A 26,824-nucleotide genomic window follows, 5' to 3' on the forward strand; every position below is an offset into this window, starting at 1 on the left:
GGCTGGGAAACAGCACAAGGATGTTTGTGAATAAGTATTTCAAGGATTACCATACTTTTAATCAATACCAATTCCAATTCACATTCAAACTTTTAGAGATGAGGGCTGGTTTTTTAAAAGTTGTGATTAAATACAGCATTGCATGCCCATAAGATGGGCTTATGGAAACATAGTCATTGTGGTTTTAATTACTGTACCTTTTCAGTACTGTACATGTTTCCAGTTCAAAGCAACATGCTCTTCAAACCCTGGGCATGTCCATTTGTTCTGCTTTATCCCTTTATAACTTGCCTATTTAAGCAGTTGAAAAAGGGACTAATCCCTTTCATTTACTGTGTTCTGATTTAGTTACCTAAGCATGCAGCAGCACCAACCATAGCATAGAGGCCGGGGGTTATACAGTCTGCTCCAACTTCACACCACTCCTTGAAGATAAACCAGTCATGGTGATAATATGCAAGTTGCTCCACAGCGATTCCCACGATTCTCCCAGCTATTGCGCCAATGGCCATACTAGGTATGAACAAACCTGATGGCACCTAAGAGAAAGAGAAAGCCGAGGAAGACTATGACCTTGTAAGGGAAATGTTTCCGCCTTTTAAGCACAGGAATAGGGAACCTGTTGCTTATCAGATCTGGACAGCAACAGGTTCCCGATCACTGTTACAGTACATAGACCACCGGGTTGTGTGAAAGATTCCAGAGCCAGAAGCCCCCACAAAGTTTGGATTCAGCTGCCTCTTTCCTCCTCAATAATAATAATAATAATAAATTTTATTTATACCCCGCCCTCCCCAGCCAAGGCCGGGCTCAGGGCGGCTAACAAGCAATAATAAAAACAAGTTGAATGAATACAATTTAAAAACAAGATTAAGATACAACATTAAAACATTATTATGATGGGATGGGAAGTTTACTGAAGAAGTGTGAAAGCCTCCATCTTCCCCACCCTCCATCTTCTATTTTTTTTTTTTTTTTTTTTTTTTAATAAATTTTTATTAGGGGTTTTTACAAAATAAAGTACAAAGATAAACAACCTTTCTTTTATCTCAACAGAGTTTCATAACTTCTTTGGACTTCCTCACATCTCCCGCTGCCATTTTCATCATCATAAATTTTTCCCAGCAATTTATCATCTAATTTGCAAATTTTATAACCACTTATTTAAATATAATCCTCTGTAAATTAATTTCTCTTAATCTCACTTTACATCCCATTTCAATCCGATTTTGTGGTGGCCAATTATTTATGATCAAACATCCTACTTAACTTTCCACCAAGTCACAATATTTTTGTAAATAAGTCTTAAATTTCCTCCAATCTTCTTCAACCCTCTCTTCTCCCAGGTCTCGAATTCTGCCAGTCATCTCAGCCAGTTGCATATAGTCCATCAGCTGCATCTGCCATTCTTCCAGAGTGGGTAGATCTTGAGTTTTCCACTTCTTGGCGATAAGTATCCTTGCTGCTGCTGTTGCGTACAAAAAGAATGTTCGGTCCTTCTTTGGCACCATCTGGCCGACAATGCCCAGGAGGAAGGCCTCTGGTTTCTTAAGGAAGGTATACTTAAATACCTTTTTCAGCTCATTATATATCATTTCCCAGAAGACCTTCACCCTGGGACAAGTCCACCAGAGGTGAAAGAATGTTCCTTCATTTTCCTTACATTTCCAACATTTGTTGTCTGGCACATGGCATATTTTGGCTAGTTTAACTGGGGTCATGTACCACCTATATATCATTTTCATTACATTTTCCTTCAGAGCATTACATGCCGTGAAGTTCATCCCCGTGGTCCACAACCTTTCCCAATCCTCAAACATAATATTATGCCCAATATCCTGTGCCCACTTTATCATGGCCGACTTAACCATTTCATCTTGTGTATTCCATTTCAACAGCAAGTTATACATTCTTGAGAGTACTTTAGTCTTAGGTTCTAACAATTCTGTTTCCAACTTCGATTTCTCCACCTGGAATCCTAACTTTTTATCCTTTTTAAAAATTTCTTGAATCTGAGCGTAATGTAACCAGTCTCGCACTTTGTCTTTCATTTTTTCCAAACTCTGCAATTTCCAATTGTTGCCCTCTTTCTCTATTATTTCCCAATATTTCGGCCATTTGGCCTCCATATTGGGTCTTTTTCGGGCCTTAGCCTCCAGAGGTGATAGCCATCTTGGAGTTTTATTTTCCAATAGGTCTTTGTATTTTGTCCAGACATTAAACACTGCTTTCCTGACAATATGGTTCTTAAAGGCCTTATTGATCTTAACTTTGTCATACCATAAGTATGCATGCCAGCCAAATGCATTGTTAAAACCTTCTAAATCTAACACGTCAGTGTCCTCTAGAAGTAGCCAGTCTTTTAGCCAGCAGAAAGCTGCGGCTTCGTAGTACAACCTTAAGTCTGGCAGGGCAAAGCCCCCTCTTTCTTTCGCATCAGTTAATATCTTAAACTTAATTCTGGGCTTTTTGCCCTGCCAGACAAATTTAGAAATATCTCTCTGCCACTTCCTGAAGCACTCCGTCTTATCCACAATTTGCAATGTTTGAAACAAAAACAACATCTTAGGCAATACATTCATCTTAATAGCAGCAGTTCGGCCTAACAAAGAAAGCTTCAATTTTGACCAACTGTCCAAGTCTCTCTTAATTTCAGACCAACATTTTTCATAATTATCCTTAAATAGACTCAGATTTTTTGCTGTTATGTTTACCCCTAGGTACTTTACTTTTTTAACCACAGTTAGTTCTGTTTCTCTCTGAAACCGTTCTGACTCTGCATCTGTCAAGTTTTTTCCCAACACCTTAGTTTTCTGTTTGTTTAGTTTAAAGCCCGCTACCCGACCAAAGTCCTGAATCAATTGTAACACTCTTTTTGTACTAGATTCTGGCTCTTGCAATGTCAAAACAAGGTCATCTGCAAAAGCTTTAAGTTTATATTGTTTCGCTCCGATCTGAATCCCTTGCACCAACCGGTCCCCTCTAATCAAGTTCAAGAGCACCTCCAGGACAGAAATAAACAGCAAGGGGGAAATCGGGCAGCCTTGTCGTGTCCCTTTTTCAATCTTAAACTCTTCTGTAACCACATTGTTGACTATCAGTTTTGCCTTTTGTTCTGAATAAATCGCGTCAATCCCATTTTCAAAACCCCGCCCCACTCCCATTTCTTTTAAATTCCCCTTCATAAATTTCCAAGAAATATTATCGAAGGCCTTCTCCGCGTCTATAAAAATTAGAACTGCTTTAGTGTTAATATTTGTTTGCAAAAGTTCCAAAATGTCAATAATGTTCCTTGTATTAGCAAATAAATGTCTTCCTGGGAGAAAGCCTGCCTGGTCTTTATGAATTATCTCATTTAAAACTCTTTTAAGTCTTCCTGCCAAAACGTCAGCAAATATTTTGTAATCCACATTTAAAAGGGAAATGGGACGGTAGTTCTTAAGTTGTGTCTTTTCAGTTTCTGACTTTGGTATCAATGTGATAAAAGCTTCCTTCCACGATTCAGGCGCCTTCTTTCCCTCCATAATTTCATTGCTGACCTCCATCAGTGGTTGAATCAAATAGTCACTTAATGTCTTATAGTACTTGGAGGTCAAGCCATCTGGCCCTGGAGACTTGCCCAACTTCATATTCTGAATGGCCTGTTCTATCTCTAGTCGTGTTATTTTACTATTCAGGAGTGATCTATTTTCTTGTGATAGTTTTTTAAGTCCATTTTTCTCCAAAAATTTTGCAATCTCTTCCTCCTTTTGTGGCCCTTGAGTGTATAATTTCTTAAAATATTTCTGGAAACATTTTCTAATTTCCGCCGGGTTCTGAATATTCCTTCCTTCTATTTCCAAATTTGTTACTATGTTCAGCTTTTGTCTCTTCTTCAACTGCCAAGCCAGCAGTTTCCCACATTTATTAGCCGATTCAAATGTTTTTTGTTTCATTGATTTAATCTTCCATTCTATTTCCTGATTTATCAGTTTGGAATATTGTGCCTGATGAAGTTTAATTTCTCTCAAAATCGGCTGTGACTTCGGGTTTACTCTTAGTTTCTTCTCTAACTCTTTAATTTTCCCCAAAATCTTGTCCTTTTTCTCATTTTGTAGTCTTTTCTTTATGGCGTTCTGTTGTATCAAGAACCCTCTCATCACAGCTTTGCTTGCGTCCCAGATTGTTCTTTTTTCCACAGCAGTGTTCAAATTTATCTCAAAATAGTCCTTTATTGTTTTTTTGGCCTTCTTGATAATCTCCTGATCTCTAAACAAGTTGTCATTCATCTTCCATCTAAAGGAGCCGGTTGGTAATAATGTCATGTCCATTTTCAACGCGTTATGATCGGAGCAGGTCTTTGGGCAGATTTCCACTTTCTTCACCTTAGGAGCCAGACCTCTAGAAATCCATATTTGGTCAATTCTTGTCCAAGTCAGTTGGGCTTCAGAGAAAAATGTTCCTTCTTTCCCTAAGGGGTTCTTTGTCCTCCATATATCAATCCAGTCCATGTTGTCTGTCATTTCAAAAAAGGTCTTTGGTAGTCTGCCTTCTTTAGTAACCTTTTGGCTTTGTGACCTATCCATGTTTGTAGAAACGATCCCATTCATATCTCCCATCATAATGATGTTATCATAGTCCAGATAATCCAGCATAATCTCATGCAACTTCTTGTAGAATTCTGATTTCCCTTCATTTGGAGCGTAGATTCCTAATATCAAAATTTTCTCTCCTTGGTGCTGTATTTCAATTGCCAAAATTCTTCCATGTTCATCTTTAAATAGAAATTTTGGTGAGAGGCTCTCCTTTGCATATATCACCACTCCTCTCTTCTTAACTAAGTCCGAAGATATAAATTCTTGGCCTAACCTTTTATTTACCAATATTTTTCTGTGGAGCCTAGTCACATGTGTTTCTTGTAAACAAGTAATGTCTAGTTGCTCCTTTTTTAATATGTGAAAGATTTTCTTCCTTTTTTCCGGACTGTTGCAGCCATTTATATTCCAACTTAAAAGTTGCAGAGACATCCTGGATAGATCTGTTTAATTTCCTTGGGATGGTATTTTGTTCTGTAAGTCTTCAGGGTTCTGAGGTACAGGCACCTGTGGTGGTTCAGGCCCTGAGGGTAGTTCAAGTCCTTTATGAAGGTCCTCTCCGTAGGCAGTCAAAAACTTGTCCCTATCTTCCAAAGTTCTAATTTTAATCTTCTTCCCTCTAAAGGTAAAAGATAGTCCTTGGGGAAAATCCCACCTAAAGATGATTGAGTTGCTTCTCAGCAGTTTTACTAAGTCCAAATATTCAGATCTAAGATCCAACAGCTGTTTAGGAATGTCCTTAAAAATCTCAATTCTTTTGTCCGAAATGTTCAAGGAGCTTCCGTAGTGCAGGCCCAAAATCTTGTCCCTTTCCTCCTTTGATCTCAACGTAATCAAACAGTCTCTGGGCCTTTCTCTCTTTGTAAGTCTTCCAAGTCTGAAGGCTGACACAATTTTAAAGTCTTCCTCCTCTAGACCCCAGAACTTGGAGAATTCTTTGGTCAGAAACTCAGCTAGATTACCTTCTTCCACTTCTGGTATCGATCTTATCCTTAAATTAATCTCCCTGTTCCGAAGTTCCAACATGGAGAGATAGGTCTGGTGTTCCCCAACCTGCTTACTGAGCGGCCTTACTTCTTTTTCCAACTCTCCCACTCTTTGGCTGGTCTCTTCGGCCAGTTTCTGATTTTCACCTGCAGCCTCCTTCAGTTGTCCAATTGCTTGTGCATTCTGTGCAACTTGCCCAGATAATTTGTTTAAAGTTTCTGTATTAAGGTCAATTTTCGCAGTTTGTTGGTCAACTTTCCTCTCCAAAGACTCCAATTTCTCAAGAATTCTCTCTAATACAGAACCAGATCCTCCTGAGGCCATCTCCTCTAGTTGTAAAACCTCAGTTTCTTCCTCCCCTGCCTGTGACAGGGAGGTAGCTTTTTCCTCCGAGGGCAAAGTGGGCACAGATGATCTGCGTGCTTGTGAGGCTGCAGTTACGGTTGTCAGAGTTGTTTGTCTGGTTCTTAATCCCTTTCTTTTTGCGCCACTCATTCCAAAGTTATCTAGCAGTCAAGGTCAAGCTGAGTTGTTCCCATGGGAAAGCTACGGCCCAGGTGGTAGCAATCAAACAGAGGGCCGGGAAGTAGAAAGTAAAACAATGTTTTTGTTGTAAATCCTCAATCCTCTAGGGGGAGCATAAAATGTCCTAGGAAGAAGAGTCCATTCCACATACGAAATCTGAACCAATACTTAGGGATCTTCACAAGAGTAGTTTTAGCAGAGTTGGTTTTAGGTTTGCCACAATATTTCAAGTTGTGCTTACTGGAGTTCCAAAATGCAAGAACGTAACCATTCTGAGCTCCCTCAGACTGTCTCAAAGTTTAAATAGAATGTATCCAAATTTGCAGTCTGACAGTTCTGCTGCTCAGGCAGTTCTGACACCTGGGCTTCTTAAACAGAATTGTAATCCACAAAGAAAGGAATATATAAGTCCTAATAAAAGTCCAAAAATCAATTGCTTACAGTCTTTAAAGGGAAAAGTAATTTCTGCGGGTGCTCAATCTGAGCTGTCAAAAGTTCTCTCTATGCCTCCACTCCTCCTGCTCTTTGCTTTAAAAGTCAATGGCTGCGGAGGACGGACTTCCTTTTCCTCGTCTCTCCGCTTTCAGCTAATTTTCAATATTTTTAGTCCCGAAATTTAGTAAAGTCCTCAATTACTCACGGGTTGTTGCGTTTTAGAATCTTGTGTTGAAGGAAGAAAGGTCGGCGCTCACCGGCAACGGCAGCGCGGCTTCGCTCCGCTGAATGCGCATAGACCCACAGCGCCGCTACCCCCTCTGCGATCCGGAGCCCCTTACGGGGTTCCCTCAACGTTTCGGGGGTAGCTCCTGGCGCCCGCCGGGTCCCGAGACCGCAGGCTTCCGCTGCCTGCGGTTTTCCAGAATGGGTCTCCGCTTCGCCGTAGCGGACGACCCTTTTCCAGCGTAGCTTCCCTCTCCCGGTTAGGAAAGGGCAGCCATTACCGTTCGCGCCGCCTCCGGAAGTCCTCACCCTCCATCTTCTAAGCTAACTAAGGCTCTACTGATGTCTGGGAATAATCACTAAACTGTTGAGGCTTCAGGGTAGATACAGCATGAGGTGCAGCTGATCCAAGTGCAGTACATTTGGAATGCCATTTTCCGGAAGCACAACCCAATAGATACAATACAGCTCTCTGTAGCCATGCAGACACCTTTAGCAGACTGTAGCATCATCGTTAGCTCTTGGTGGGAAACACTGTCAAAATCCACTTCCTTAATTACACAGATTCTCTTCCCATCCCCTACATGGGGGCAGTTAGTGCTCCAGTATGTTAACCTCCTCCTCACCCCCTGCCCCAGTTCCTCTTTTCACTGAAGTATATCAGAGCCAGTGCATTACTGAAGCATACTTTCCCACGGAGGCTGCCACAGCTGGCAACAATCTTTCTACTGAATAGCCAATTGTTTCAAAGACAAAAAAAACCCCATGCATTTGAAATATTCTTAAAGTCATATCTAACATTACATCAAGTCTGCACTGCTTGTTATTTCTTCAAGTTCCTAGAAACCAGAACACACATCTAAATCTGGTTTCCTTCTAGATGATGCAGCCTACAATCCAAAATAGTACATGAACCCTATAGCATACTGTAATTTGACTTTAGCGCAATGCTTGTCCATGCATCTAACTAGGCCTTCCAAAACCTGGAATATACTGTATTTAGTCTTAATCTTATTAGCCAATGAACGAACTAATGCAAACATGGAAGATATGTGCAATGTCTTCTGAACAACAACAACCATTCTTGCTGGAGTTCAACATTTATAAGCAATAAAGAACTTAGCTTCTGAAAATAGGCCTTTCCATCCCACACAATTGTGCAAGAGAACACATCAGTGTTTGTCCTCCTTATTTGGAATCTCCAATTTCAAATTTCAACATGTTTGTATTCCTCACTGAACAAGATATCATTTGTCCTTCATACTAAATTAAACTTTGCTGCCTATCTTACTAAAAGGCACATGCAATACATTAAGATAGGCTTTCTCAATAATGTACCAGCTAAGAATAGGGGGGAATGCAATAGAAACCCAATCTTTAATGAAACTTTATTTATATAGTGCTCTTTCCTTCTAATTTGTATCTAACTATATATATATTAACAGCACAATCCTATGCTTGTCTACTCAGAAGTAAATCCTATTGAGTTCAGTGGGGACTAACTGTCAGGTGTGTATAGGATTGGAGTGTAAGAAAGAGAGAGCTCAAGATTTGAACATGAAAACAAAAAGGGCAAGGGCCAGAGAAATATTGCTTGTTATATCTTACCTTGATACCGAAGGTGAAGACTGTCATTATAATCTTAAATATAAGGGCTAAACACAGCTGCCATATAGCTGAATACACTCCTGTGCCTGCTGGACGATCAGGAATATCATCTACTATTTTACTGACATTCATGTCATTTCTGTAATCACAAAGGGAGGAAGATTCCAAGGGGCCACAGTCTGTGAAGAGTTCTTTAATAAGCTCACTGGTGTTGACTCTGGTGTATGGATTTGGAAAAGCAATGACAGCGGTTATTGCTGCTACAATAATGACCTCCAGAACTGGATATTTTCCAAATTTTGTTGATTTGCGTCGACGGCACCAAGCGATGTTTGCACGGATGAAAAATGCTCCCCACAGCCCACCAAATACCCCCAGAAGAATGAATGGCAACAGTTCAAACAGGTACCATGGAGTATGGTATTCAACATAGAAAAGAACTAGGCGACTGTTACCAAAAGGATTGATTGATCTCAACACAAATGCAGCCACCAAAGCAGCAAAAAAAGATCTCCACAAAGTTTTCAGTGGAAAATAATAACTGACCTACAAGAGACAAAAAGAGAATAAATAATACAAATGGATCTATTGTGCAAATCTGCTCATTTCACTAAGCTTATAACAGGTAAGGGAAACTGTGTATTATCAACATCAGCAGCTAATGCTGAATGCCACTTTGTGCTTTGTAATAACACAGACATCACTGAGAGAAATGACTGACATTAAAATATTTTAAACTAGAGCAATGTTTTGGCAGTCAGGATAATGGGTTAGTCGTGCACAGATTCTGCACCAATTTCTGCAGACAAATATGGCAGATACAGGATAAGCCTGACCTGAAGCAGTTTCACTATTGCTTAACTGTATGGCAAGCCCAAGAACTGTCCACAAAGCAGCCCGTATTACCAAAGTTACAGAAAACAGCTTAGTGGTGTCACAGTAAAGATATTGCAAGCTAAGGTGCATGAAAAACCACATAACTGCTACATCATGAGCTGGATTCTGACAACCCATGCATGTCTGCACCACTTCGACGCATCTGGAATGCGCTATCAAGTTCACACCAAGCACTGCCAGCAATGAGTAGAGCTTCAGTGAAGACAGGAAGAATGGAAACATTACATGCAGAGAATTTCTGAGGAGCTTCTGGCTGTTTAGGAATAACAGCAATAAGTAGCTACTTGCCTAGTACTCTTTGACAAGTAGAATTTGGCTCAGTTGACTAGGCAAAGGAAATTTTATAAATCAGAAAGATTATTCTTTCTTTTTGTGGAAATGCCATAAATGGCTAACATCAGGTTTAGGCAGTGAATCTAATAGTATCTTTTGTTGGCTAGTAGTAACTTCTGGTCACCTTATTTGCAAGGGGTGTACTACAAAGTTAAATTTATCTCTATTTACCACCAAATAGCCCTGCAATGAGTACACATTGAGTGAAACTGTGCTAAGCTTAAACCTGCATTGTTATGTACGTAGAGAGACCGAGTTTGAGTGGGTCATGTAAGATTACAGTAATAACGGAATACACGTTTTTTTCAGAGATTTTTATACATACTTCTTCTAGGCTGAAAAGGACTCCACCAATGGGGGCACCAAAGGCTACTGATACGCCCGCTGCTGAAGCAGCTGATAATACCTGTAAAAAGGATTACATAGCTTTAGACTGTTTGAAATAAAATCTCAAATGTAAATAGTTCACTGTTATGACTTATCCACAAACACTAGGCATATATAAACACCATAGCAGCAAAAACCATATTTCATAACTGATTGGGATCATGTGGCTTCTTCTTAACTTAAGATTGGGGGATGTTGCTTTCTCTAAGCTAGTAACAAATGGCCATGTGTTCGAAAGCCACTTTTCCCAAGACCAATTCTAGAATTCAGAGAATATAATTTAGGAAGAGCCAGTGTGGTGTAGTGGTTAAGAGCGGTAGTCTCCTAATCTGGGGAACCGGGTTCGCGTCTCCGCTCCTCCACATGCAGCTGCTGGGTGACCTTGGGCCAGTCACACTTCTGTGAAGTCTCTCAGCCCCACTCACCTCACAGAGTGTTTGTTGTGGGGGAGGAAGGGAAAGGAGACTGTTAGCCGCTTTGAGACTCCTGAAGGGGAGTGAAAGGCGGGATATCAAATCCAAACTCTTCTTCTTCTTCCTCTATTATCTGACCAAATGTGTTTTTAAGAATGTGCTCCCGAGGAAGGGAAGACTGTGGCACTGGAATCCGAGAGCCTGATCTTATGCACTCACATAGTTACGATATATATGTGCCAAAAAATGTGGCATACTTGTCAAATTGTGTTCCAGTTTTTTTTGGGGGGTGTCTATTTAAGGCCCCTTGCTGCACACTTTTGCAAGAGCAAATTTATACCAGCAGCACTGAAGGCACAGGTTGCTGAACCTTCTTTGCATCAATGAAAGCCCCTTGTGCCACATGCAGGCCTTTCCTTAGAACCAGATTACACCATTGGGATGAGGCAGCCATTGGGGCCCAATCCTATGCTCTTGCCACTGCAGAACAGCAGACAGCACTGGGCCCTGGGGTTCATACTGCCAATTTATTACAAATATGAGAGCAGTGCAAAATTATACATGAGGTAAGACCCTGAACAATTTCAAAACATCAGTATTTCTAGAATTAACCTCATTTATTCTCTGTAGCTTACTACTTTATTCAATTAAGAAAAACAGCAATCATTTTAGCCGCAATTATTTAACTGCAATCGGATTAATAAACATGTTTATTCACTACTTCCTTTTCATAAGAATGAATTATTATAAATGTATAAATTTATAAGAAAGACACACCTCCCTTTTTTTTGCTTCATTTGTGCTATACTTCGGAAAGAGGTAGGAAAAGATATTTCCACAGCAACAGGCAACATGTACTAGAGGACCCTCTTTTCCTAAACTCAAACCCGAGGCTACAGCCAAGACTAAAGTGATTGTTTTTATCATCAAGGTCCACTTGCCCAGGTATCCTCTAATGATGAAGCCACTCAATATGGTTTTGATCTAGAATAGAAAAGAAATAGACATTAAAATAATAATTTAGGCTTTTCATGAAAATTTTGAACACATATCTCAGAAAACATAACTTGTTCAAAACTTAAATTACACAGCTGCTGGAACAAAAATAACCACTCTAAATCCTCAAATCCATTTTTTTAAAAAAGTCTTTTAAAAGACTGAAATATATTAGTCTGTGATCCTGCACAACTACCACAAATACACTGGTAATTATTCAGATGCTTATATTATATTAAACTTTCTGCATTGAATTTATTCACTCAAAATATAATTAAGTGTGCAAGTTTGACAAAATAAAATTAATTTCCACAGCTCTTTTAACTTCTTTTCTATATATAGTCCTAGATTTATTTCCCCCATTTTGGCTGTTTCACTTTGTGCTATCACCTGTATCAGCTATATAACCTAATATAAATGTTATAGGTGGCATAGGCAAAATATTAGCTGTCATAAGTGGTCGTCGCATTTCTTCCACTCTGTTTCAGATCTATCTCCAACATCCAAAAAGGAACTCCAATGTGTCTTATGGCCTTTGACACCCCTTCCCAGGGGTCATAGAACTGCAGCCTTAAATACACAAATTAAGTCCTGAACCACAACCAGAGTCCCAATACCTTATTTTGTACATTATTATTTATAAACATGTAGTAAGTTCTATGTGACAGCATTCCTCTCTTTACCAGCTTTCCTTAAACACTTTTAAGGATAATTGTAATGGAAAGCCTACCTCTGGAATCCCAGAGCCACATGCATAAGGTGCAAACACCTTCACCAAAGAAACGGCTAGGAAAGCAAAGCTCAAGGCCCAGAAAATATACATGATGTAGTTCATAATGTAGGAGCCTGGGCCCTGAAAGAAAGCAAACAAAACAAACAGTTAACAAATTTGAGTTAGCTACCACATAGTAACTTAATTTGCAGTGAGAGTTTTGACACAAAATGTCTTTTCTTTTTAAGCGAAGCAACTACTGTACAGTAAACAGGATAGGGTGAGGTGGTCATTGGCTATAGTACAAGCCTACATGTCAGCACTCTTCTCCCATAATGCCAACAAGTGATTAAAGCAGAGGTGGAGAACCTGTGCCCCCCCCCACCCCAAACTTGCTGGGCTGCAGCTCTCATCATTCGTGGTCCTGGCTGGCTGGTCCTGGTGGAAGTTGTCACAGGTTCCCTCCCCCTGCATTATGGGCTCACCCTGAAGCTCAAGGTCTTTTTCAAACACATATAACAGATTGTGCAAAAAAAAAAAAACAGCAACAGCAGCAGTTAAATGGCAGCCAAACATTTAGGATATTTTCATACTGTCAGGAGTTTCTGAACCTACAGCTTTCACTAAGTCAATTTTGTAATTTCATTGAAATATTCTCATGCATACATGTTTCAGACTGCTGAATTTCTGAAAACTGTCAAAAATCCCCCACTTCCACTCTCCATACCCATCAGCATGTGCACAAGGCATTGAAATGTTCCCTGGACGTAGGATGATCCTTAATCTTCAGTTATATGTTAAATTATTGCCATTTCTGTTTTTGGATAAAATACCATCTGCAGGCATTCACAGACAGGTTAAGTCAGTGAAGAAAGGACAGTGAAGAAAGGTTGAAGAGCTATACTTGCCTCTGCTTGACCAATTATTAGTTCTGCCCATGTTTTCCATAGAGGACATTTGTCTCGCTCTTCAAATGTTGTTTCATTTGAGGCCCAGCAACACTGTTCATGGTTGAACCACAGGGCACTAAGACAAATGCCTTCCTTTAAATCAGTCATCCAGTCTGCAGCAATATCTATCAACCCAGCCAATGCACCTATTTCAGTAAGAGAGATAGCATAGAATTTTCAGAGCGCATAAGTAGACAAAATCACCATCAATTCACACAGGATGTAATAAAAACTCAATGTGTTCAAAAACAGGCCTAGCTGAGATGACTCTTCTTCAAAATGTAGAAGATTAATGTTAACAAAATCAGTCACTTCACCCGGAATGCCAACATAACATAAATGGTGTCATTAATTTTGAAATGTCCCATAGAGTTTTACATTACTGACTTGGGGATATTTTTTCTTCACACTTTTCAAGATTAAATCTGTAGGGTGAAGTCACTGATAACCTGATCTTGACAAGATAGGCATGCACAGCCCTCAGGAGCTCATCTTGAAATGCTTAACAGTGTCTAGGGAGTTGGATATTAATCACATTTCTTCTTTAATAATAATAAATATTAAGAATGTTATTTATACCCCACCCATCTGGCTGAGTTTCCCCAGCCACTCTGGGCAGCTTACAACATATCTAAAAACATAATAAAAATCTCAATCCTTAAAAACTTCTCTAAACAGGGCTGCCTTCAGTTGTATTATACATAGCTGTCAATGTTTCCCGATTTTTAAGGGAAATTCCCTTATTCTGAATAGGATTCCTTGCAAGAAAAGAGAAAAGTTGACAGCCATGGTCTTATAAAAGTCAGATAGTTGTTTATTTCCTTGACATCTGATTGGAGAGCGTTCCACAGGGTGGGCACCACTACTGAGAAGGCCCTCTGCCTGGTTCCGTGTAACTTCACTTCTCAGTGAGGGAACCAGCAGAAGACCCTCGGAGGAGGACCTCAGTAGCTGGACTGAGAGATGGGGGTGGACACTCCTTTGGGTATACTAGGCAGAGGACGCTTAGGGCTTTAAAGGTCAGCACCAACACTTTGAATTGTGCTCGGAAACGTACTGGGAGCCAGTGAAGATCCTTTAGGACCAGTGTTATATGGTCCTGGCGGCTACTCCCAGTCACCAGTTTAGGTGCTGCATTTGGATTAGCTGCAGTTTCCTAAAGAAATCTGAGTGGTTAGGAGCCCTGCAGAGTTTTACAACTGCTTTGTAAGCAGCACTGAAAAGTAGTTTCCCCATTTTGACATCACAGAAAACTGTGGTTTAAGAAACCAGGACATCTCCTCGGAAGCTCAACATATGGAAAGGGAAAGGATGGGGGGGGGGGGGACTCAAGCTCATTGCTTGCTCATACTCCAACAATCCATATTTTGTTGGATTGGGAGTGTTGCATAAGGACCAGGCCATAAGCTAAAGAGGATGATTCTCAAAACCTTTAATAAAACATTCTTTACTCAGTCTTTTAGTTCTAAAAAAATAAAACTTTATAACCAGCTTGACTTGTTTTGTACAAGGAAGGAAAATTTCCTTGTTTCCTGCATGTATGCTAATATTTAACTTGGCAGGGCAACCAAAGAACACCAAGATCTTCAAATGTTTCATACTCTAGAATACTCCAATATTTGATGTTGCACTTAGGAAGTCAATGGACATTCAGCAGAAGTAAGAAAAAGAATACAGGATGCAGGTCAAAATCATTCATCTAGGTGAAGTGAGAAGAGACACAAAATGGTCTGGAGTCTTGGGGTAGAAGAGTGACATATCCATGATTTACTGCTCGCCTTACTGCACTGATCATAGCTTTTACCTTTATTGTTGCCTCACATACTGTAGATTGTCAATATTATAAGTGATCAGAGGTGAGGGTTGCACTCCTGTACCCACTGTCTGCAAGTTAGCCCCCACTGAACTAAATGTAGACTTATGTCTGAGTATAAATACATATATGATTGCACTGTAAATATCACAAATTTCACCAGGGGTTCTACAAAAACTAGACCGCTCCTTCAAGTTGTCCCTACCTGATGCTAATCCAGTTAGTGTCACAACTAGCCATCCTGACCATGCATCATACAAACTCTTTGTCATCTCCCAGGCCGATTCTTTCTTCTTGCTATTGATCTGTAGAAACAAAATATAACCTGGTATATTACAAATCTTTATTCAATTAACAAATTATACGACAAGTTTGTGTTCTGCTGCTGAACTATGGCCCAGTTCTCAATTGTGTGGGACAGGATCCTGAACCTTGTCGTGTTCTAATGCCAATTATAATATGCTTTTTCAAGTTGTCAATCTGTCACCAGCTGTCAGATGTTGGAGAAGTCAAACCCTTTGGCTACCAATGATGTCCTTAGACCTTTTGCTCCAAGGCTGAGGCCATTCACTCCCTAAGCAGAATTCCACCTTTCCTGTTCATTCCCCCTCCCCCACAGTTCCTACTGTGTTGTCCCCCGCCCCCAGCAACAGCTGGATATAGAGGGAGGCAAGGGTTCCTACTTCTTATGCTCAGAAGAACACTCAAGAGAATAGAAATTTTTAAAAAATGATCCAGCAATGAATCATTCCAGTGTCAGTTACTACTGTGACTCAAAATCCAATTTGCACCAACACACTACAGATGACACCTCTCCTATACATTTATATAAATAACCATTAACCTGATCAAACAGCATGTAAAAGCAATGTTGTTGTTGTTGTTGTTGTTTAAAAAGCAGTGCCCTAGAGTTTTTACCCGTCTGTGTCTTTCTCTGTCCTTGCACTTCTCTCGCACCCAATCAATGGTGTGGAAGTCATCGTATGTTCCAACCCCAGGAATGGGCTCATCCAAGAGGTCCAGTAAATGTGTAGTACTGTTAATGCTTCCTCCATTTGTCATTGTATAATGAGTTCCTGCTGTGGAAAGAGAATTATTTATTTTAGTTTCTGTACAAGAAGATATCTATCTATTTAACTTATGGCTGCTGACATTCTAAACTTAAATCAAATAAAATTCTTATTATATCATAGTCTGGATCTGAGATGATACAGCACACTGCTCATCAGGAAAAATCCTGTGGGCTCATCCACGATTCAATGGCTGTATCAAGAGCATCTCAAACTTATGTATCTACAACATACCTCTTTCAACTGTCTATATAAGGCTTACTCTACTACTACAACTACTACTATTACTATTTCTTAAATTTCTATACTGCCCTTCATCCAAAGATCACAGGGCAGTTGACAATATAAAAACATAAAAAGGCCTAGGCCCTTCAACTGTTAAATATGATATCTGTATCTACAGTGCATGAACTGCCTTTTTTCACTGCTACAGAAAATGGGTTTCTACAACAGCTCCATCTGTGCACATCTCCACTCCATATGCCTCCCCAATGTCCCTATATTTGGCAGCAATGCAGGTAAGAAAGCATTTACCATGTCACCTGTGGTGAATGTATGCCTCTAGGAGCCCATACACACACCCAATTCCCAGTTAAGCTTCTTTTTGGTAGAAGAAAGCATGCAAGGCACAAACCCCTGCTATATTCTCACACCTGGGAAAATACCTCAAAGCTAACTTCCTGCACTTATTCTTTCTCCCTCCTACACTTACAAGAAGAATGTAGTTGCTACTAGTATTGGGTCATTATACAAGCTTTACCAAATACTGCCCATTATAGTTCCTTCCATGTCTTTTGGAAGCATGGGGCAGGAATGAAGAAGAGCCCTGGTAGTCAGAATAGGGAGGAATCAGGAAAACACATGTCTGTGTTCATATTACTAATTTCTACTGTTGTAAAGATTTGCCATGCCAAATTAAGCCACAGTATGAATCTAACATGAGACAAGCTCTGCCTCAGCCACATCACCATAGTTTCAATGTTCAGCAACTAGATATCATCTAGATTAAATGGGTCTATTTTCTGCATGGTTGTCTGGAAAAACCCGAACTCCAGATTCATTCTCAAGCAGACTGTGATGCCGAGTCCCCACTCACTTAACAGAACACCTCCACAACTCCTCAGTGAGACAACAAGGAAAACTTCCAGGAATACTGCAACAAGGATTGAGTTTCAAACACTTAAAGTGCATGTTTGCTAGCCTCTTAGTATGCTGGAAATAATGGGAAATATAGTTCCCATCTCCCTGGCCACTGCCACACATGCTTGATCCATACCCTTCTATAAAGTGTGTTGTGGTGGTGAGGGTTGGTGTGAACACTGTGGCAGGAACTGGCGGCAAATTACTTATTCATTTCACATCAGCAATAACTCTGGAGAGTTAGGTGTCTGATCCCAAATACGGTGATACCTCGAGTTACAAACGTTTCAGGTTACAAATGCTTCAGGTTACAAACTCCACTAACCTGGAAGAGTTACCTGGAGTTGAGAACTTTGCCCCAGGATGAGAACAGAAATCGTGTGCCTGCAGCACAGCGGCAGCAAGAGGCCCCATTAGCGAAAGCATTCCTCTAGTTAAGAACAGTTTCAGGTTAAGAACAGACCTCCAGAACGAATTAAGTTTGTAACTAGAGGTATCACTGTGGATTTGTGGTGCCTAAAATTTGGTCTCGGAAGCCCCATTTCAGAGTTCACCTCAACCCTGACTGACAGCTGTAACCAATCTGTAAATGATATCACAAGGTCAAAAGAAATGGCTGTAAACACCTCAAATATATGTTTTAAATAAACAGAATGGGTGTACAAATTTTCAGAAAAACATATTCATGTAGACTAAAAACACTAATCATTATGATCAGGCTGCAAATGGCAGAACTGTAACCCTGTAAAAAGCAGTGTTTTCTTTGAACAAATGAGATCTATAAACAGATTTAGACATCTGTTGCAGTGTCTCAACAGTACTGCATTAAATATGGCCCAGCTATGGCACAGGCACCAATCTTTTCCTGCCACGCATCTCAGTTACTCTGATCTAATGTTCTTACTCTGAGGCAAGTCTCTTCTTTGGTGAAATATTGAGTAACTAATCCAAATATCATATGGAGGAAGTATTTCTCTTTAACAGGTAAATCCTGATTGCTGCTTTCCAGCCAAATGGGATGACTAAGAGCTGCAACAATACAAAATTGCAGCTACTATAAAGCACAAGTCTGGATTCAAAATAATAAATTTCTGAAATAAAATTTCTCTTTCCCCCTTACGTTTCAGAATTTTAGCACAAGTGGCATCCACATTTGCAGCACAACTGTAAGTTCAAGAAATATGAATAATCAGGAAAATGTCCATTTAAAAATATTGCTCATGTTTGCAGTTGTTTTAAAACCCAAAGGCAAATGGGTCAAACAGATTCCACAAACCCCCTCAATTCTATGCACAAACTTATAAGCAGATTATTTTTACTATACTCAAAAAAGGTATCAGGGGGATTGAAAAAAGGTTGTCTTATCTCACAATTTGTTTTTGGTTTTTTATAATATCACTTATGTAAATATTTCCTCCTATTTCCTTGCATACTCTCCAGGTCCACCCCTCTTCCCCCAAAACCATCCCACACAAATAACTGCCTTCCATTCACCACTATGCTATTAGCAATTCAGTATAGCTTGAGGAATGTTGTGAAAATGTCCTTGGGTCATGGCTACACTATGAAAGTAGGTCACACTGCAAGTATATTAACTAACAAGTTTCAAGTAACACTTTTTAAAACAGGAGTGAAGAGATATAGTTCAACACCTTCAAAACACTGGGTTATTTCTGTTTTTGACCAACCACAGCTTGCTGTTGTTGTTTTGTCCAAACTGAGCAAGATGTGAGCAATATTAATATGGTTGTTTCAAACAAGCCAACTTAAAGCAATGGTTTATAAACCTACCTTGTTTCAACAGGCCATTGTTAAGAATAAACTCAGCTTATAAAGGTAAAGGTAAAGGTACCCCTGCCCGTACGGGCCAGTCTTGACAGACTCTGGGGTTGTGCGCCCATCTCACTCAAGAGGCCAGGGGCCAGCGCTGTCCGAAGACACTTCCGGGTCACGTGGCCAGCGTGACATCGCTGCTCTGCCGAGCCAGAGCCGCACACGGAAACGCCGTTTACCTTCCCGCTGGTAAGCGGTCCCTATTTATCTACTTGCACCCGGGGGTGCTTTCGAACTGCTAGGTTGGCAGGCGCTGGGACCGAGCAGCGGGAGCGCACCCCGCCACAGGGATTCGAACTGCCGACCTTTCCTTCGGCAAGTCCTAGGCGCTGAGGCTTTAACCCACAGCGCCACCTGCGTCCCTAAACTCAGCTTATAGTTTGGGTGAAATAAACAATGGAAGCGGACTCGCAGCAAGGAGAAAGAGAAGTGAAATGGCCAGGAGGCTCGCCTTCATAAGCAATGACAAAGCACATGCAAGGTTTCATACTTCAAGTAGTGCCCTAAAAGTTAAATAAACCCCCAAGTAATTGCCAGTGTTATAGTCTTTCTAGTTAGGGCAGGTAGAAGCCCAGCTGCTGACGAACAATCAGGAGCCTTAATTTTTGTACCCAAATGTTCCTTGGCAAACCCGCTGTCAATGCTGATCAGCTGATGGGCAGTGACAGCAAGTCTGTTGGAATTAGCTGTGCTACAAAAGTCCCCATCAGGATCTCTCTAGTGTGCCTACCACTGCTAAAAGCAGGGCCTGAAGTCAGCACCAATCAGCAGACTGGGTTAGTTAAATAAAAAGCTGAGTTGCTGCAGGACATGGATAACTTTTCTGGTGGGATCCCAAAAGAGTAGACCAGCCTAGTGGGGAAGACTGAACAATGTTGAAATGTGACATGCACCCAGTTACAGGGAAAAACATTCATTCCTTCTCAAAGGCCAATTAATGGTGGAATTATAAGTATTGTCTACACTAGATAAATGGAGTATCACTAGAGTACACTAGATACTGGAGTAGCAAATAATAATATTTAAATCCACTATTGTAAGCCTGAAAATGTTATAGTTTATTTAAAAAATGCTTATTGAGCTATTAACAATATTTTTTACCTAATATTTACCTAATATTTTTTACCTGATGAGGTCTATGAATATGCCGGCAAGTTTAAACGTGGTGAAAACTCTGGTTTTAATACAGGAATATCATACCTTTCTTTTCAATTTTGGTGAAAACTACAGGTGCATCCTCCTTGACAAGCCTGAATTAAAGTATGCTTTCATTGTTTTGTTGAGTTCTGAGTGTCAGGGCAAAAGTTATTAAGATAATTCTGCCCCACTAAAGTATATGGTAGCAAGTATTGGCAAAATAATGTAGTGCATGGGCAGTTTAAATTTTGAAGCCAAATTTCACCAGCACTATAATGTTAGCAGAGGGAGACATGTAATGGATGCTATGATACTGTTAAGTTGTGGGCGAACATAGCAGACGACACAGTGATTCTTCAAACAGCTCTTCTTTATTCAGATGTCAGAACAGAACTAAACTGAGGAGCTCAGTCAGCCTGCTTATATAGAGCTCCAGAACAATGTAACTGTTGCCATTTTCTAAAACTATCCAATCACAGAACGTCTCTTTTCAATCCTTCATTTGCATACAAAACTATCCAATCACTGGACGTCACTTTTCGATCCTTCATTTGCATAACTATCTACAGTATCCCCCTGCTGGCCCAGGGCGAGAACTTCAGTACATAACAAATACCTATTCATTTTGTTATGGAATATGGTAGTGTGGTGTGCTGACTAGACAAGGATTTACCATCCTTTGAGGGATAATTCACACATTTGGAAATGTGGAAAAAAATGTGGACACCACCCACCTCATCTCACAATGACACAGCATGCAACTGTCAAACCATAAAAAATGATTTCTTTCAATGTTAAAAAGTACGTTATGCAGTTACTGTTTTGTAAACTACTCGTAGATTTTTTTTAAAAAATAATAAAGCACTATATCAATTTAGTTAAATAAAAATAAAACATAGGATTTAGCCCAAATGTTGTGCACATTTTTGCTATAATACTGTGAAATGCAACTGTATCTGCTGTATGCAGCTATCTGAACAGGTTGAAGTGCAGTGTACACTTTGGGTATGAATGGAAGCACATGTATAATAGAGAACTTCCCATTATATTATAATATTATCTTAAGGTTAACAGAACCTAATATTTTAATACAGGTTAATTCACTGATTTATTTTTAAGAAATTCTGCTAGTTAAGGCACTTCCTAGCTCATGTTTATTTTCATTTTGGTTATAGCCTGCCCTAAACCTTTTGATTTGCAGGTTGCTATTATTTATACATTCAAAACTATTACTGTGACAAATAATATTTTAAAAATAATAAAAAGAAAACCATCTAGATCAGTTTTAAAGCAACTAGGTCACAACCACATTTGGAACAGCTTTTCTAGAACATGTGTTGCATACATAACCAAATCAGCACATAATCTCAGCCTCTAGCATAAGATGACACTACCAAAACATTTATAAATCCAAATAACTGAGAATGCAGAAGATATATTTCCATTTCCCTATAAACAACCCAATGCTTCTATGCAATCAAACTGCATAAGCAGTTTTCATTAAGAATTCCCCCCCTGATTTTGTTTTGTTCTTGGACTGTAGAAGCAATGGGGATGTAATTCGATTTTAAAGTAACTGTAGAATGTCAGTAGAATAGGACAGAATGGATTCTGACATATAGTACTGTGGCAAGAGAAAAACAGTACAAAGGCAAACTAAAGGAACCTGAGATCATGCATTCAATGCATCATTTATATTTAATAACTGAAGATTGCCATTCATGTCTACCAACTGTTAAGATGAAACTTGTACAAGCCGTTATTTTAGACTCAGAGAAGGTGGTGCAGAAAACCCTGGCACTGCTAGTGTCCCCAAAAAGCAAAGGACAGTCTTCCCTATGATTAAGCATGCCAGTACAAGAGAGACCAAAGAACAGTATTAGAAGAGCATACAACTCCTTACAAACCATAATTATTCTTTCCCATATTCTTTGGGCAGTCAGCATTTCACTGAATTTGGCTTTTAAACACTATTCATTATACAGTTTAATGAAGAAACAGATTCAGATATACCTTTTAGTCTATTGCTGAAAATACTAAGAGTCTTGAAGTACCACAATGTCCTTTGTTCATTTTAATTAGAGAAATCCTTTAACATCAACTAAATACACTTTCACATCAGGTAAGTCAATAACCACTACAGGGAGACAGTTAGCTTCAACCATTAGCATTTGCTCCTTAGTATGGATGTACCAACAGGTCATTGGTATAATGTTTGGAATATACGACGAATGTCTAGCAACTAATGCAAGACTGTAACCTGCAAGAACGGGTAGCTCCATTAGCTTTGTAAAGGCTAATCATGCCTGCTGAAAATATATTGCAAAACCAACATAATCTAGCCTTGACTTATAAGAATCATTGGGATCAACAAAAGAAGCAATTTAAAGAGCACAAAAGAATTTTGTGTAACATAGATGTTAATCTCCAGATATAAGTGCAATACTGGGTATACAGTAACAGATCCAGGTGCATCCAAAGAAAAGGCCTTCCCACCCTTCCAGCTGAGGAACCGGATTTCTCTCCACCCATAAGCACTTTATACAGACATGAGTTTTATGACACTGCTTTTAATTTCTTATGACACCTGCAAAAGCTGAAATACAAGACATTTCCTGGTTCTTTTCCAAAGACACTTATTTGAATAGATATATATATTATAATTTGCTTTGAGGGGCCATTTTTATAACTTCCCATTTCTTATTTTAATATCCATGTGACATTCACATGAACAACCTATTTAAGAAGTGGCTCAATAAAGGTATAATTTTGCCAGTTGTGTTAGGCTTTAATTTGAACCTTTGCAGGAAAGCTAATGAAGTGACTTTTTTTAATAGACATGGAATAACCAGTATAACCAGGAATAAAAGTATTCTTATTTTGAAAAGCCTACCCAAATGTTTAGAAAGCTGATGAGAGTTTTAATCCATTTTCAGTCTATTATTATTTTAAGTTTTCCAGAGTCTTAAATTATTGTTGTCAATATTATTGTTTTGTCTTTTTTTGTGAACCGCTTTGAGTTTTTTTACAATCAAGCCGTGTATAAATTTTAAGAAATACATAAGGAATAAACAAAGCTTTATTGAATTTTTCACTTCAAATTTGTGACAGAATTGCTGAATGTAGTTAAGATTACTAAAAAAAAAAAAAAAACTTGAACTGGAGCTTCCTGAATGCCTTCCTTTCTTACTAACACTCCCTAAAATGCCACCTGCCACGTTTACACTCCCTAAGAAGATCAGTTTCCTTAAAGCCTGTGTAAAGTTGCATACATGTTGTGCCAATCAGAGCCTTCTATAAGAAAAATGTGTTCAGTAGAGAAACACAGAGCACCTGACTGTGAGTGAATCATAAGATGGAATTTCTGACTTCAGATTTATGTTCTACTCACTTAAGGCAGGCTGCTTCTGTGCCTCACTGCAAAATTAATACACCTCAACAATCTGAAAGCTGTCCTCTTTATACATGTTGAATGCACCAGATCAGCACTTTGGACACCTCAAAACCCCTTTGCCAAAAAAACAATCACGAAGCCCCATTCTATGCATATTACTCAGAAGTAAGTTTCACTGGGGGAAGGGCCATAGCCAAGTGGTACAGCATCTGCTTTGCATGCAGAAGGTCCCAGGTTCAATCCCTGGCATCTCCTGGTAGGGTTGGGATAGAATCTTGTCTGAAATCTTGGACAGCAACTACCAGCCAGTATAAATAATAATGAGCTAGATGGACAAATTATCTTCCTGTGCTCTCATTATGTTCAATGGCACTTATTCCCAAGGAAATGAGCAAAGACTATAAGCTTAGTTTCAAAGAACATTTTTTGAAAATGGCCCATGTCAGTGTGTATATATTAAATTGTACAAGAGTACTCATTGAAATAATTATTTAAAAACCTCATCAATTCAACATTTGGCAACCTATCCCAAGCCCAAACAAGCTTCTATGGCACACAACCACAATATGATTAATTTATCCCAGAAGTAACATAGTTGAAGACTAGCTCCAAGACTTAATTGTACAAAGCGACAGACATCTTAGCTTCTGATATTTCAAGAAAAAACCTTAGAGAGGATTATGTACAAAGTGGCGCATGTTGAAGTAGTTACAACAATGCTGACTGGACAAACCCTTGCCCTGCTTACTTTTCTTCAGTAATGAAATCTAGTGCACGAAGACGAATCTGCCACAAATGCATTAAAATGTACTTTATGGAGATAAAGCTATTTCTTAAAATGTATTTTTATTAAAGATTTCCTGGTTTACAAAAGTATGTGCAATGTCTCTTTTTTCAAGTTACATTTTCTACAGATCAGTTTCATTTGTTGAGACATTAGTGTTACATTAGGAAGAAAAGGGGGTAAAGAGGTGGAGGGGGCCATGGTGAGTGGGGGTGGAGTCGGGTGGCAATGTTTCTATTTACTTAATGTATGTGTGGGGTTTTGTGTCAGCTTCGCTTGTGTGGGTTCTCTTTACTATTCGCCTGTGTTCCTTTGGTGGTGAGAGAGGTTGGGGTTGGCCTAGGGTGTGGTTGTTTGTTTGTGATTGGCTGTGGTGAGCTTTGTTTTCATGCGTGAGTGGGGTGGGTGGGTGGGTGGGTGTTTTTGAATCAGGTTAGCCATATTGATTCGTATGCTGTTGGTGGATTTTTGTCGTTGTCTTGTTGGATTGTGTATGTGATAAAAGGGAGCCATACCGGGGTGAAGGCGTCTTCTTCCATTTGTCCCCATGCCAGTTTTAGTTTATTGGTTAGTTTTCCTAATAAGGCTGTTTCCCATACTATTTGGTACCATTGGTCCATGCTTACTCCTGACAGGTCTGATAAAGCTGCCATTTGTGAGTAGCCTAACCTCAAGCTCCCAAAACCCAATATCTGAAACAAAAAACATACTGACAACATTCTATTTTTAGTTCTGCGACGTACTTAGAGAGGCTCGAATGAAAATTATCTAGCTCAGTATATATAAATACAACTTCAGGACAAACTCAACTTTCAAGTAATAAGCAATATTAAAAATTAACAATAGAATCTTAGCTGTAACAGTATTTACACTGTATGCTTTAGTACACTTAGTGTCTTCATTACAAAACAAAACTCTGATTTAAATTACGTTCAGAAAGCAGCCCCCTGCATACATCCAGTTCTAGGATTCACTGATAAATGGGAGAGGAAGCAGTATGACAAAACAGAAACACAAACTTGTCTTCCGTTTTGCACAATACTTCCTTATAAATGTCTCCTTTAGTGTGTGTCTCCCATACTGATTCTACAAAATGCACGTCTGCCATTTGGACTAGTGGTGGTGAAAAGCATAGTTCCTGGATAATTTTCATTATGTTGGGTGTACTGATTCAGCACAGTCAATACCCCAAAACATCATGAAAAAAGGCTATATTCCTAAAATGCCTGAAAGCACCTGCAATTTCTCTGAACATGTACACATCTGCATGAAAAAATAATGGACAGCCTGTAATTGTGATACTCTTCCCTTAAAGGTATATAATTTCCTGTGAATTGAAATGTAACAAATACAGCTATTATATTTTTAGATTAAAATGGCTGTTTTGAGTCATGCAGTAAATTCATTGCACCAAGCTTGCAGAATGCCATGAAGGAGTTAACTATAGGAGCACGCACAGAAACTTCAAAGCCTAGTACAAACAGCATTCTCCTTTAAGTTCTCTCAAGAGAAGAAACAGCTTCCTTAATTAATTCTTGTCAGTCAAGCTATGAGCAGCCATTACTACAGAGCTTATTTCACGACTTACATAAAAGAGAAAGGTTGGGTTTTGCGCTCTTTAAGAAGAATGCCAGATAGCGAAGATGGAGTCACTAGCCAATGTGATCTGAAGCAGAACTAATCCGTCAATTTTTTTAAAAATGCTGCCAAAGGGCCAGTACTGCCTGTTTTCCCCCAGTATGAAACATATTGGGGGGGCTTGACAAATCAGTGCAGCATTTAATAAGCAATTAATAACTCATCTCTAGATCTGAAAGCAACCTGCCACACACACACACACACGAGAAGGCATACAAGAAACTGAATCACAACATGAATCTGATATACCTCTTTTATGCAACTCTCTCAGTGGAATGCCGTCTCCTCCCCCATCGTACGGTAAATAAGGATCAGAAGATACTTCCATGAGTGTAATAAGACAGAGGGCTTCTAAGATCAGAAAGACCGAGTCATTTCTTATAGAACAGCAGCGGGCTGGGAAGCTGCCATATTCGATCAGGATTTGGACTGTGTGCTGGCTTGTTGCAGCAACTCTGTTCTTCCACAATCGATGATGTCATCAAAGGGAAATTATTGCAGCCTGGTTGCTACTGGCTACAATCTAGGAGTGCTTAAAGGTGGAACGGCAGACTTAATCTAAAAAGCCTGCTATTTCTGAAGGTGACTACACTTGAAGTAAAACAGAATGAACTGGTTTAGGAGAATATAAACTAAACCCAGCTGCCCAAGCTAACACTAATGTAAAAATAGCAGCACTGAAAAGGCAGCCATGTTTGCCCTTGTGCTTTTTTATATACAAACCAAATACTTAAATCTAATTCCTCAAAAAAGAACAAAGTGGGGTGGGGGAGAGAAGACTTATCTTACTCAATTCAGTGTCTTTTATTTTAAATACACAGATCCATAACTAATATGACCAGTAATAAGAGCACAAATCATACGAGTAGCTTAGAAACAGGAACATTTTATCATACCCAAAAAGGAGGGAGGGAAGTGTCTCTCAAATTACAGAGACAGATTTAATGCAGTTTAGCCTTTCTCGCGTCATTAC

The 26,824-nt window shown here is 39.4% G+C and overlaps 1 protein-coding gene across 16 annotated transcripts in view; it reads right to left on the reverse strand.

Annotated features, from left to right (window-relative positions):
- The window catches only part of CLCN3 (chloride voltage-gated channel 3), a 50,028-nt gene that overhangs the window by 11,947 nt on the left and 11,257 nt on the right, over positions 1-26,824 (reverse strand). For 4 of the 16 annotated variants that reach the window (XM_083755600.1, XM_083755588.1, XM_083755591.1 and 1 more), the window contains exons 3-10: positions 15,774-15,934; positions 15,061-15,160; positions 13,001-13,188; positions 12,111-12,233; positions 11,162-11,368; positions 9,910-9,990; positions 8,355-8,900; positions 353-539 (exon numbers count right to left, since the gene is read on the reverse strand). In XM_083755600.1, coding sequence (XP_083611726.1) covers positions 353-539; positions 8,355-8,900; positions 9,910-9,990; positions 11,162-11,368; positions 12,111-12,233; positions 13,001-13,188; positions 15,061-15,160; positions 15,774-15,934 — 1,593 coding nt within the window. The other 12 variants (XM_083755593.1, XM_083755602.1, XM_083755595.1 and 9 more) reach the window with 8 other exon arrangements.

Source organism: Podarcis gaigeae (genome assembly GCF_964106915.1).
Source record: "Podarcis gaigeae genome assembly, chromosome: 9".
Taxonomy (NCBI): domain Eukaryota; kingdom Metazoa; phylum Chordata; class Lepidosauria; order Squamata; family Lacertidae; genus Podarcis; species Podarcis gaigeae.